This window comes from Stegastes partitus, unplaced genomic scaffold, assembly GCF_000690725.1.
Source record: "Stegastes partitus isolate 25-593 unplaced genomic scaffold, Stegastes_partitus-1.0.2 Scaffold1223, whole genome shotgun sequence".
In the NCBI taxonomy this organism is placed as follows: domain Eukaryota; kingdom Metazoa; phylum Chordata; class Actinopteri; family Pomacentridae; genus Stegastes; species Stegastes partitus.
Genome location: NW_007578954.1, coordinates 27,549 through 41,623, shown reverse-complemented (window position 1 = coordinate 41,623; position 14,075 = coordinate 27,549). Strand labels below are relative to the sequence as shown.

At 39.5% G+C, this 14,075-nt stretch overlaps 1 protein-coding gene across 1 annotated transcript in view; it reads left to right on the top strand.

Annotated features, from left to right (window-relative positions):
• Positions 1-14,075, top strand: part of vipr1b (vasoactive intestinal peptide receptor 1b) — a 37,319-nt gene that overhangs the window by 1,223 nt on the left and 22,021 nt on the right. Inside the window, exon 2 of the mRNA XM_008297481.1 lies at positions 12,747-12,890. Within this exon, the coding sequence (XP_008295703.1) occupies positions 12,747-12,890 (144 nt within the window). The remainder of the gene's footprint in view (positions 1-12,746; positions 12,891-14,075) is intronic.

Genomic DNA, 14,075 nt, shown 5'->3' with positions numbered 1-14,075 from the left:
TTTTTAGGTCAGGTCTTGTGCTCTTTTTCATGTTCCAGGGTGATTTTGTCCTGCTGGTAGAGGCCACTGGCGTTGGAGCGTGTCATGCTATGATGAGGGGGAGCGCTTGGTCTGGAACAAGATGTCCCAGCATTGCACTGTGGCCAGATGATCAATGTTAGTTACAGGGTTGCAGCATCAAAGATTCTCTGCATAACATTCATAAAACCCTTGTTGTTCATGAACGAGGTGCACGCCATCAATAGCATGCTCACAGCTGTTTATCAGGTGAGAATGTAATTGTGAAGGTGAAGTGAGATAAGTGGTTGTAAAGAGCAGAGAGGCAGAAAAGCAGCACAGGAAGAGGGAGTGAGGAAAAGTCTGGGAAGGTCTCAGTTGTTGAATTACATCACAATCCTCATTTGCGATAAAAAAAAGCAATTAATAAATGTAAATGGCTTCACACTGTTTCACATAGTACTTTAATACGAACAGGGTGTTTTCTTTGTGAGGCAAAGACATGCTGTGGTTTTCACACAGCTGGGAGAAATGAGTGCTTTAAAACATTGTGCTGGACGTTAAAATAAACACTCAGTTTTTCCTATTATTGAAATCATTTGTTTTCTGATTCTAAAATGAATACATAAGATTAGTATTCATAGTCCTGAAAGCTTTATTTGCCTCTGAGGCGGAGCTCAACCGAAAGGTGACAACTGCCTTGTTTGTCATACATCATCAAGTAAAATTGTCCGTGGACAGTGATCCATGACAGTTTGTTTATTTGCCCTGTTTGGTTTGTGTTTGCATTTATAGTGCGATATTTTATTAGCAGAGCAGCGGCTTAGTTGAATTTATGCAAATAGAACATTTTGTTGCATTTACTTGCAAAATTATTGAAATCATAAAATTGACAAACAGTAAAAAATACTTATACTTTGTTTTCCATGTTATATTTAGGGCATTTTTAAGTGGCGTGGGGCACCCCCAGAATACTTTTTTTTTGCATTTGGCATTTTATTGAAGGGCACGAAAGCTTAATACTGGTAAACAAGCTTAACTTATGTTATAAAAAAGTTCAGTGCACTGCAAAAAATGGCTTCTTAAATTCTTTGACGTGAAAAGCAACAAGAAGGTATTTGTAAATGTATATTATCATTGTTTAAAGTAAAAATGTAGCAACAGATCAGTCTAACAGAAATAAGTCCCAATTAGATGAAGTATTTTCATGAGATTCATGATTGCCCTACTTCTTTGAGTTCTCTGAGGAAGAGTGTAGCTTTAGTTTGAAGAAAAGGTTTAAGGGTGAAATGCTGATGTTTTGACATGAGGCTATATGTTAGTTTTCATTCTGATTCTGCAACAGGGTTTTGCTCTTTTTCCAATTTCAGCCTGGCTGGCCTTTAAATTTGTCACATCGAGGCTTTCAGACTAAGAGTGTTGTGTGAAAATTAACACAAAATAAAAGATACAAAATTTGCACAGATGTAATTAATAATTCATTGATTTTATTTACTTACTTCTGAAAAACATAAATGAATGAGCCAGTGGTGTGTTTTGCAACGAAAACTTGTACAACACACAAATTTTACTTTGAAATCACTTGTTTTTTCATCAGACCAGTGTGGAGCCTGGAAATGAGAGGAAAATGTCATTTCTGAAATGAAAATCTTCACATCTTTCACATCTATACTTTCATATGCACACAAAGTCCGAAATATTCATGATCTTTTCTTAATGTTGAGCTTGAGGTGTTTTTGCTCAACTCGCATCTCATCTGTCTTTTAAATTAAAAACAGAATTTGACTTTCGTCTACATCTCCTACTGTCTAACTGCTTTACCTTTAACAAGAGATATCAATAAAGAGCAGCAGCTTTTACCGTCATTTAACTCATCTCTCAAAAGTTAATTTGCTCACTGAATCTCTCTTTAATTTATTTTTTTCACGTGTCACAGCAGCTTGGCTGTATTAAGCAGCCATGTTGACTTCACCCTCTGGGATCAGGAACCGAGCTGCTGCCCACCATGATTATCACAGCCGCTGCTGCTCAGGAGACCTGTTTTGCGCCGCTGAGTTAACCAGCCGTCCGCCCACATCCAGTGACAAACTCTCTGTCATGTTTCTGTCAATTCAGTGGACATTACATTCATTTTTGGTCATTTCCTGAAGATTGAACATGCTCCAATTCCTAAAAGCCTAACTTCTCTGACCTAAAACTACTCACCCATAGGCTTATGTGTTGCTTTACCATATGGGGCCTTGCGTTTTGTTCCCAAAAGGGTCAAATAAATCCATGTCCCTACAGCATGAGTGCACACATGCTGGAGAGAAGTGAGAAAAAAATATCAGCAGGAAGGATGAACTCCCACTAGATTCCCATCCAATTTTAAAACTGTCAACAAACATGGTGTGTTTTTTTCTCTCTGTTGTACCTGCTATGACTGTAATCATTCTGACTTGTCAGTGAACCTTTTATAATCATAACAATTTATTATTTTCCAGTAATTTTTACCTGAACTCTGTTGGATTTATTAAAAAAATAATAATTTAACACATTTATCACAGATTTAGGGTTGCAAGGTGGAAAGGTGGTTCGCACTGTTGCCTCGCAGCAAGAAGGTCGCTGGTTTGCGTCCCGGTGAGGACACCCAGGATCTTTCTGGTTCTCCAGCTTCCTCCCAAACAGTCCAAAAACATGTTGAGGTTAGTTGGTGATTCTAAATTGTCCGGTTTACCCATTTTTCAGAGAATATAAATGACAATAGAAAAACTTTTTTTTTTTTTTTTCACTCTGAAGTCATTTATTGTCAAACAGCTGTGTTTACTCTTTGAAATCATAATGGCAACAGAACTACCCAAATGACCCTGATCTAAAGTTGACATACCCTGGTGATTTTTACCTAATACCGTGCACACAAGTTGACACAAACAGGTTTGAATGGCTACTAAAGGTAGCCATCCTCACCTGTGATCTGTTTGCTTGTAATCAGTGTGTGTGTGTGTATGAAAGGTCAGTGAGTTTCTTCGCTCTTGACAGAACCTTTCATCTTTCATCCAGTGCTACACTGACGTCATGGGGAAAGCAAAAGAATTGTCAAAGGTAATTACATAAAACAGGAAAGAGATATAAAAAGACCTCCAAGGAATTGAGAATGCCAATCACCAGTGTTCAGACTCTCATTAAGATGTAGAAAATGAGGGATTCTATTGAACCCAAACCACGGTCACGTCAACCAACAACAATTTCAGCCACAACTGCCAGGAAAATTGTTCGCGTTGCAAAGAAAATCCCACAAATAACTTCAGCTGAAATACAGGACTCTGTGAAAAAAGAAGTGGCGTGGCTGTTTCACGATGCACAATAAGGAGGCACTTGAAGGAAAATGGGCTGCATGGTCGAGTCGCCAGAAGAAAGCCATTACTACGCAAATGCCACAAAACATCCCGCTTACAATACGGCAAACAGCACAGAGACAAGCCTCAAAAAAAAAAAGAAAAAGGCACAGGAACTTAGTCAAAATTGATGGCAAGATGAATGCAGCATGTGTCATCAGCAATTTCCCTGATGTTTCCACCAACGGGATCAATAAAGTTCTATTCGATTCTATTCTTATTACAAAATACTGGAGGAAAATTTGCGCTCATCAGCCCGGAAGCTGCGCATGGGACGTACTTGGTCGTTCCAACATGACAACAACTCAGAACACGAGGCCAAGTCGACCTGTCATTGGCTACAGCAGAATAAAGTAGAAGGTTCTGGAGCGGCCATCTCAGTCTCCTGACCTCAATATCATCGAGCCACTCTGGGGAGATCTCAAACGTGCAGTTCATGCAAGACAGCCCAGGAATTTACAGGAACTTTTTGCTAAGAAGAATGGGCAGTTTTACCATCTGAGAAAATAAAGAGCCTCATCTACAACTACCACAAAAGACTTCAAGCTGTCTTTGATGTTAAAGAGGGCAATACACGGTATTAAGAACTGTAAACTTTTGATCAGGGTCATTTGGGTAGTTTCTGTTATTACGATTTTAAAAGAGTAAACACAGCTGTTTGATAATGGCTTCACCCGACCACTAACCATGAGTGAAAGACAGTTTGTCTCTTATCATTCATATGCTCTGAAAAATGGCCAAGAAATCCTAAATTCTGCCAGGGTCTATAAACTGTATCTGAGTGAAGATTCACATTTACAATCATATAAAAATCACACATTTTCACTTTGCTGTTTCTTAAACTTTAAATATTATCTGCCTTTTTGCTATTTTGCAGGTAACCATAGTAATCTAGCTTCAGATAAAGCAGATTGACACTATCCTCACTGGAAAAAATTACATTTTAAACTGCGTAAAACCTACAAATCGTGTGATTCATCTTCAAAAAAAAAACTGCAAGAGTGGTTGTATTTTATCACAGCATTCTTTTTTAACCCCAACCAACCTTATCCACAGAGGTACCGTATCAGAAAATGAGTCATTTTTTTCCAGCACGACTGATCCTGCCCCTCTGTGGCAAGGACCTTGGGCGCCAAATCACAACATGTAACCTCAGAAAATGATTTTACTTCTGGCGGCGTCGTGGCGAGAGAGTTTGACAGAGTGCACCTGATGAAAAGTTGTAATAGAAGCATGGGATTTGGTTTGAAAAGCCTGTTTATGGCTGCAGGACAGATCGCCAGCTTTGGGGTGCGCTGAGCTTCCAGAGCTGTCAGAGTTGTTCACCTGGATTGCGGCTGATTTCTGAGCAGCAGACTTGGTTTAAACCAACATTTGAAGCTGTGAAATTCATTTAAAATCAAATGCTTGTTGGAAGCTTTGGGACAAATCCTTCTTAGCTACTTGACTGCACTGACATGGAAAATGAGTTTCTGTGAGTGTAGGGGACAGATAGTTGCTGCCCACTTTATTAAGGACACCTGTGAATTAGGATGCAATGAAATCCGACAGCTATGCCTTCTGGTTTGGGTTTTGTTGAACTTGTTAAAACAGCGATGGTTCAGTTTTATTACTGAGATCATAGTGGTACTGGACTGCAGTACATTTAAAAGGGTTCCTAATATTTTGCTCACCCCATTGACATGCACAGATGTACCTAAGGAGGTGGAAATGTATTTAATATTTTTGAGACGCCATCAAGAAAGTAATAAAAATTTGAATTATATGTAAATCACAGTAAAGTCATGAGGAGCTTTGTGGCCGGTAATTGAATGTGGGACTATTTGGAAAGACAAACAGCTTCATAAAATACAATTCAATAATGCAGCAGCAGCAGGCTCAGTAGAAGTTTGACGGTATTATATCCCACGAAGTCAGCGCCGCTAACAAGAACAACAAACAGTCCATGCAGATAGCGCTGGAATTCACCTTCAGACGCACGACAAACAAACTGAGATGGAAACAGCTTGAGGTAAACTCCTCTGCAGGGATACAAACACATGGAGTGAGGCTGCAGCTCTGTGACAAATCTCTTTAAATCCACAACTTCAGAAACAAAAGTCCTTAAAAACTTTCTCTCGCACACACCCAGTGGCACCAAAGGCAGGTTGATATGTCAGCTGAGCTTGAACCGATTTGACGTTTCCAGGTTTAGAGGGCGCCAGTAAAGTGTGACTGACAGGCTTCTGGGAGCAGGATTAGAAGACGAACTGATCTATGTATCTGTCTGTGTATCTTGCTTTCTATATGTCTCCACATGTACTCTACAGTCCTATTCTACTTTCTGATAAAACACATCGTTAATCACATACAAATAAAAGGTTTGTCGTCCATTAGCAGTGCAGCTGCAGGAACCATGTTGATCCACCAATTTGGAAAAAACTCAAATACAGTCGTGACTTGACATTCTGAGCCTTAGCAATCCGAAAACCTTGCTATCCGACAGGTTTTTAGGATAAATGAATGGAACCCATAAACAATGACCTCAACATACTGACAGTCTTGGATTCTGACTCCGACATGACATTTTATGTCACAAGTAAGGATACCAACGTATTATCTGACTTAACAATTCAACAGATTTACTTACCTTTGATGTCAGTTAGGGGTGAAATCCAGCGATGCGTAGTGTTCTAACAATACACTAGTTATTATAACAACTATAAACAATATTAGCAACAAATTACCCTTCAAGCATCAACCCCTCCTTGTATCTTTACCTCCGTCTTGACAATCCGACAGCCTTGCTATCCGACATAAAAGAAGGTTTTACATTGAGTGTCACATTATCAAGTCACGACCTGTCCAGGGTGTCTCCTGCCTTCGCCCTAAGTCGGCTGGGATAGACTCCAGCACCCCCGCAACCCTAATGAGGATAAAGCGGTGTATAGATAATGGATGGATTATCAAGTCACGACTGTATCTCAATTCTCAGTCTCAGCTGTTGCAGTGACATTTTCCACAGATGTTCAAGGTGCACAGAGAATGAGTTGTAATAAATTTGCTCATCCAAAGAGTATTATTTCATCATATAGTATCCCATTAAATGCAAATTTTATGCTCAGTACTTTGGTTTATGATGCTCCCATCAGTTGTACTTCATGTTAAAGGGGTTTTCCTCATCTAAGTCAAGGGTCTAGTGACAAAAGGGGTCTGCAGCTGGAACCTGCAACACAAGATGTTCTTCTCTTGTGTTAATTTTGGCAATTTCAACTTATTGAAACAAGCATTGTTTTGCACGGGAAAGGACTGTAGAAGTTGTATGACAAATCCCTTCTGTAAAACAGGCACCCAGACTGAAAAACCCCCTTGAGGAAAATTTGTAATTTGTGAAATACAATTTGACTTTCTAATTAGCAGATGAGCTGTGATGGTGAGTAACACGCTGACTAAGCATCAGCATGTTACCACTGTAAGCGTTCAAGCGTGCTGATTGGCTCTGCAGTGCCTTGGCCTTTACATGAGCAGCTGGCATGATTGTAATTGTTTTATGCTTTTCGGTCTAAATATCAGTCTGATGTCAAAATCAACACCAAACTTGGATTTGTTGCTGCTGAGGAATAAGGCCAAAACCTTCGCTTCCAAGGAACTTACTTGAGTTTTTCCCTAAAAGTACAACAAACTGTCTTACGTGGGCGCAGAGGCAGACATTTATAATACAGCCGCTTGTCAGAAAACATATTAGGGATGATTGTATAGATCAAATGAGAAGAGGGTTCCTTTGTATTCTAGTACTCATCGAATTTTCAGGAAGACAGAGACAAATTCCAGATAAAGAAAAATCAATATCAAACAGAGCTCCAGTGGGCCGATGTTATCCATCACAGCGAGAAACCTCTTCTAAACGCATGCTGACATCTCTCACGCTACACTGTGTGGGAACATATCTGATCAATCGCTGCCGTCATGTGAGTCAAGCGGGATTTGGAGACAATATGTATCTCTGAGCACTGAGAGATTGGTTTCAGACAATTTACCAACAGATTTTCTGCAGAGATGACCACAGTGGTTAGATGATTACAAAAAAAATGGAGGGGGGGGGCTTTATCTGCCTTAGTTCACAGCAGGAGTGAGCAGAGTCTCACTTTCACTGTGAGTTTATTCTTAACTGACGGCTGAGGATGCTCGCGGTGTGAAACGACATATTGTCTCAGGTGACCGTGACCCAGTTCGGTGGGGTTGTCTTCTTCTCTGCAAACGGCTCGGTGCTGCGGCCCGACGACGGTGCTCCACTTACACAACCCGACAGCATCCTGACGAAAGCCATCCTCCTGCATGAGAATTCACAGATTAAGCTGTTAGCGGCGGTAATGGGACTCTCAGAGGAGACAGTCTGCGAGCTTCTCCTCCTCCCTGTTTCGTCTGCGCCAAGAAAAACAAACAGATTAGCAGATTATATTATATTTTATGAGCGTGGGCAGAAGAACAAACAGAATCTGTTTGTGTGATGACTTTGCTGGTGTGTTTCTGATGACAAACTCAACAAGAAGAAAAGCCCTTATGTACCAGTTTTCTACCAATTTGTTTCTAAGATAAGGCTGAAGACACTGTTTGTACTGCAAGCGTTGGCTGATTGCAGTTAGTTTACAGAGAAATATTGCTTTTCTTTTTTGTTTTCACGGCTGTAGAGTGGGCTTTGATGGGATTATTGTGTAATATTGCGTAATATTTAGCACTTTACGCTCTGAACCTCAAGCAGTTTCTGGACATTTTGTGCTCCTGTCACATTTTTAATCACTGTGGACAAAATAGTCACGCACCTCTATGGAAACAACACTGCTACGACTGGAAGTAGAGAAAAATCAAAGGTATATCGGTCATGAAAAAGGAAATAACAAAAGTTGAATCATTTTGATTATTTATTTTTACAAAAATTGAAATAAATTGGAAACAATATGTACAGCATTTTTCCAAGTACTAACACGTTACCAACACCCAGAAAGTAGTGCCTCTACATACTAGAGATATTGTACTCGTTACATTTTCAGTTGTTTTCTGTTGTCCATGCTTGTTGTTCATTTGTTCTGTGCAGACAAAGCCTGCAGTTCAGCCGAATAGTCAAACACAGTGAATTTTTGTCATGTGACTGTTGGTCACAGCTGAGTCACTAATGGCTTGTAAATTGTGCCAAGAAATGCAGAATTTCTTGTTTTTTTACAGAATGTGTTTATTGTAAATGCTTTATTTTTTGGCAAATTTTTGAATGAGTCATGTAGAAAAAAGTGATTCTGAAGAAATATCACAATTGTAAGCTTAGATTTGATCACGTTTTCTCATGAAACAGCACATCACACACAATTAGTTCTCTAGTGTTACAGTTTCTGGATCTGACAAAAAGCGTAATTGTGACATTTAAAAAAAATAAAATAAATAAAATGATAGTATGGCTATCAAACCCATGGGTGGGTTTTAGTGTTCAGAAGGTTAAACAATAATCCAAGACATGCACTGTCAGTTGAAGAGTGCTCTGACAAATGCAAGCCTAAATTGATTTTCTGATTCTGCAAAATGTAACTAAAGAATACAGAATCAAGTACCTTTCTCTGTTGGTTGCACAGTAAAACATCTAAAATTAAAGTTGTGATGGATGGGTCCTCGACATACACTCATTGGGGCGACGTGTGCGGCGAAAACATGCCCTGGCCGGGACTCTGATAAAATATGTAAAGCTTGGTTCAGATCGGAGTACGTAGAGGCTTCCCGTTTTATGGCAAATTGTAGAAATTCCAGGGGCCACCATTTCCACACCCTTGGATTTTGTGGAGCGTTTTGTTATTGTTTAGTCACCAAGCCCTGCTGTACATCCTGCCAAATGTGAGCTCTGTGGGACTTCCCCCCTAGGAGGAGATGGATTTTGAAAATGGTTGAAAATGAGCAAAAAAACACCAAAAATCTTGCTGTTTATTCAAAATGACGGACTTCCTGTTGGTTTTAGAGTCTGGGCTAACAGACTTTTTTGTGGACCCTAACATGATACATATGCCTAAGTTTTGTAGTTGTAGGCGAAACGTACTTCCGGCGGTATGCCATTGAAATTTTCTAGGGGGCGCTATGGAGCCATTTTGCCACTCACATGCCCAAGTCCCCAAAAATATCAAATTTTTCACCAGTTCGGATGTGCATGCAAATTTTGGTGAGTTTTGAATATGTTTAGGCCCTCTAAAATGTGTTTGTTTCGTCTGGAAAATAATTTAAAAGTCAGGATTCCAATAGCCCTGTGATAGACTGGCGACCTGTCCAGGGTGTTACCTGCCTTTGCCCTAAGTCAGCTGGGATAGGCTCCAGCCCCCCCGCGACCCAAGTGAAGATTAAGCGGTGTATAGATAATGGATGGATGGATGGATTCCTACAGTCTCCTTGCACTTTCAGTGTTCGGACACAAACTACAGACAGATTCATACTGGGGTTTGTTTCCTTGTGAAAAAGCCTTATATCCAAATGACGTCACTCAGTTTTGAGGTGCTTTTCTTTCCTCTCCTTTCTGCCATTTTGCAATATTCTGCAGTGCAGCAATAAATCAAAAGTTTACCACAGAGACTACAAATGCACACGGGCCTGAAAGATTACTTCACGTCAACTTTAGTCAGTGTTTTCGTTCAGGATCCTCAGGAGGATTCAGCCCACTCCTTCCTACAGCACCATCTCAAAAACCCTCCGAAAAGTTCTTTGCTGACACTAGAGAAAAGCGGAGGATGTTGGTTTAATGAGACTGATGCTGCCTGTGGTTAATTATGTATCCATGAAAGTAGGATTCACAAATAGAAGAAACTGATCTATGATCAAATAAGAGAAGGTAAGGAAGAATTTGCAAACTTAATGCTCAAATACAGCCACAGCAGCAGAGACAGACAACCTTGCGTTACAGTCACATGACCTCTATCTAACGGAGCATGATGCTTTACCAGCCTCCTGCTGCACATTCTCTCCTCCACAGCTCATTGCCTGCATATGGTAACACTTAGTTGCAATTGGTGAACATACGCAGAGCCACTTGGCTGTCAGTCCACATTGTGGTTTAGGTCTCATTTGGACTTAAGCTGTTTACATGAACCTTTGATGCCCCGAAAATGAATAAACCATGAATAAATTCCATGAATAAACCAAATCACAGACTATTTCTGGAGCTCCTTTTCACAGAGCATTTCGACTGCAATTAACTAGAAAAATGCATTTCTTTAGCTGAGAAAAATGAGGTTAATGTTCTTGCAATAATTTAGCGGCATTCATGTCTTTCTAGGATATTATTTTTTTTGTGAACAACTTTTAATTCATTTCAGTCCATTCAGTTGTGGCACACAGAGGTGCCTTGACTACAAAAGCTCATGTAGGAAATCTGCAAAAGAAGAAAAAAGAAAAATCCACTAAATTAGCAGCAAACACAAGAGCACAGTCTCAAACACAATCCAATAACAGAGAGTCGGTACAAATCAAGTTATGAGAAGCAGATTGCATCACAACCGTGGAGGTCACAGCTCCAGATAACCTCATTTTGTTATCTCTTTATAGAGTCACGATTAGAAAAACAAAAAAAACCCAAAAGAAATATAGAAAGAAAATGAAATAATAAAGGTTGGATACAAAGGAACATTCATTCAGAAAACAAACCAGCCAAGTATTTTTTTTACCACAGTATAGTTTTTTTGAATAAAGTCCAGCAAGAAAAGCCAATTACTTCTGGTTCTAGTCTCTGTATCGTCATCATAGTTTTTTTTAATTAACCATGTCTCCCTCTGTGGAAGTAATTTTACAACAACAAATGGGTTTTATAAGAAATGTAACACTGCAGATATCGTTTTCAATTAACATAATGTGGAGTTGTTGGCAATGAATCCAATTTGACAAGAGGTAAAATGCAAGAACTGAAAGTATCTGTGACATTTCCAATCACAGTTTATCTCATTTGTTGTGTTTTTTTTTTGGTCATATCTGATCTTGCAACACAATATCAGCTTGCAGTAACCAGTGATGGAATGTAATTAAGTACATCTACTCAAGTATTGTACCTAAGTACAAATCTGTGGTACTTGTACTGTCCTAAAGAGTTCAGTATTGTGCAGCTTTATTCTTCATCTCAGAGGCAAATGTTGTACTTTGTGCTCCTTTCTGGGTAAATTTATGTATCTTCAAGAGCTGAGCTTGACTTGTTCTGATAAACTTAAAGGTTAAATGTTCCGTTTTGAGTTGAGAACATTCTCTTAAGATGGATGAACTATTTTGTTTAAAGTAAGTAAATAAATAAATAAATGAAAATCTCTTGGATTAGCTGGAAAATGTCACAGAGATGAAAACATGGCTGTTTTTCTGAGCTCATGAAAAGCTGACTTTTTAAACATTTGCAGTTCTCACAAGATGGCGATACTACAAACGTATGATTATCATCTAGGATATGATGCATTGTTGCAGATTAAACTACCCATCAGTGCATAAAGTAGTTGAGATAAGCTCAAACTTAAACATCAACAACGGTAAAATACGACATACACATTGATGCATTGGTGATACTAATCACAAACTCACATATGACAGTAAATCAGTCACAGGGAACATTCTTTTGCACAAATGCTTTTATTTTGGATACTTCTGCTGTTAATGCTTGCATTCTTCTGCTTAAGTAAGACTTACAATACATTCCTCTAAACATGTGGTGCTACTTTTACTTAACTGAAGGTTCAGAATTCTTTTTTCATCATAAAGAACAGCCCCAGCATGACTAAAGATTTTCATGATTATGTTTTAACACTCACAGCACTTGATTAGGAAACATGGCGGCTTGTTGTGCTTTTGTTGCCTGAAATACAATCAGGATGCAAGTCCTTGTCTCCACAGTCACAGTCCTGTGCTTTGTACAATTGCCTTCCTATATACCTAAATGTTTGTCTTTGAACATAATCCAGAAGGTGATGCATTTCTGGAAAAGAAATAAGTGCAAACTTTACAAAATTTCTAGGAAACAGGGATGTTTTAACCATGTCAACACTGATGCTACTTTACTAGCATTATTGCATTTTTGCTATAGTAATCATGCATGCGATGTCTTGTCTGTAGCACATTAATCTTTATTTGGGGTTGGATGAGTGACAAGATAAGGATCAGTTTGTCAATATGTGTAACAGCCAAGTGTCCTTCTGCAGACCCAGATAATGCACAAGTCAATAATGACTCACATTAACAGGAGAGGGTCACCCAGCACTTTGTGGAGATTGAAGTTTTCCTGTTGCTCACAGCGACCTAACAAACCTACTATCGGGTCACTTGCAATGTCACAGTGTGTCTCACGCAGGGACAGTCGAAGCAATTTCGAACTGACTTGGTGAGCTTATAAAGGAGAAATCTTAGTGCTTGGGTGGCCGTGACCTCTTTATCTCTTCTCCATCTGCAGGTAACCTCTCTAAAACCTGCACAGCCGACGGCTGGACTGAGATGCGTCCTGTTGACATTGCTGTGAACTGTGGATACAATCTCAACGGCACAAGCGATGACGTGAGTAAACTCCTGCAGTCTATAAGCTCCACCGGCGGCCGAATAGTGAATGAAAACAGCGACGCAGCAGGAATCCGTGTCAGGAGCCAGTGGGCAGGAAGAATTGAATGAGAACATCTTTTCTTTGCTCTGTGGGTGGGTGTTGGTGTTGTTGGGTCCATCAGGAAAATAGCTGTATTGATCCCTGGTTTCTTCTATTGAGTCCTTTGTGTTATGCTGCCTAAAGCGACTGAATAATTACAGCTAACGTGAGTGAATGCGCTTTACAGTGTCACGCTCTCAGGGCATGCTGTTTGTATGGTACGTGTTAGGGCTTTGAAAAGCGAGGTCATTTAGATTATTGTTACACTATGGGTGAACAAACATCCCAGTTTTAGACGTATCTTCAGAAATTCCAGGAAGCAGTCAAAAGAGGAAGACTCAAAACATGCTTTTTCAGAGTTTTGAATTTAACCTTTTGGCTTTCTTGTCACAAATGAGGTAATATTGATACTCTCGTGTGTTTGGAGTTAGCTGGAGATTAGCTGAGCCTAACGTCAAATCTGGAAGAAGGAAATTAGCTAGTGTGACCAAAGATAAAAGGTGGACTTAGCAGTAAATTGATAGCTAATTAATTTGCATATATGGTATTTTATACACGTATGTGTGTGGTCATTGCATTCCCAAGTGCTTCAATAGACTAGAAGGCAAATGGATTTCTCTTTTTTGGTTCTTGAAAGATCCTCTCATCCACAAGACTTCTTCAATTTTAACTGACTACCAGGTATTTGTTCCTACTCCAAATTGGCAATATTTGAAGCTTGTTAACAATCTGCAATTCAGATTGTTAAAGTACCTGGGCAGGGATGTCAAGACTGCATTATAAGTGCCTGATAAGTGGTGTCGTACACCCCTCTTCCTGTTTAGAGAAGACCATTCACACCTTGAGCCATGAGAGTTGGGGGTAAGGATAAATACCTGGAACTAGTCCAGCTGTTTTCTACTTAGGATTTCATATTGTGTTTTTGAAAGTCACAATCTGTACTAAAATGTAAAAATGGCAATATGTGGTTGCAGTTGGAGTTACTGGTTGTTGATTTACTATGGAGACGTTAATGCAAATTGTTGTTTCTACATTTCTGTCTGTGTTCAACAACAGATACACAACTGAACTACAAAGACAGCCAGGCTAAGCTTTCCTGGATT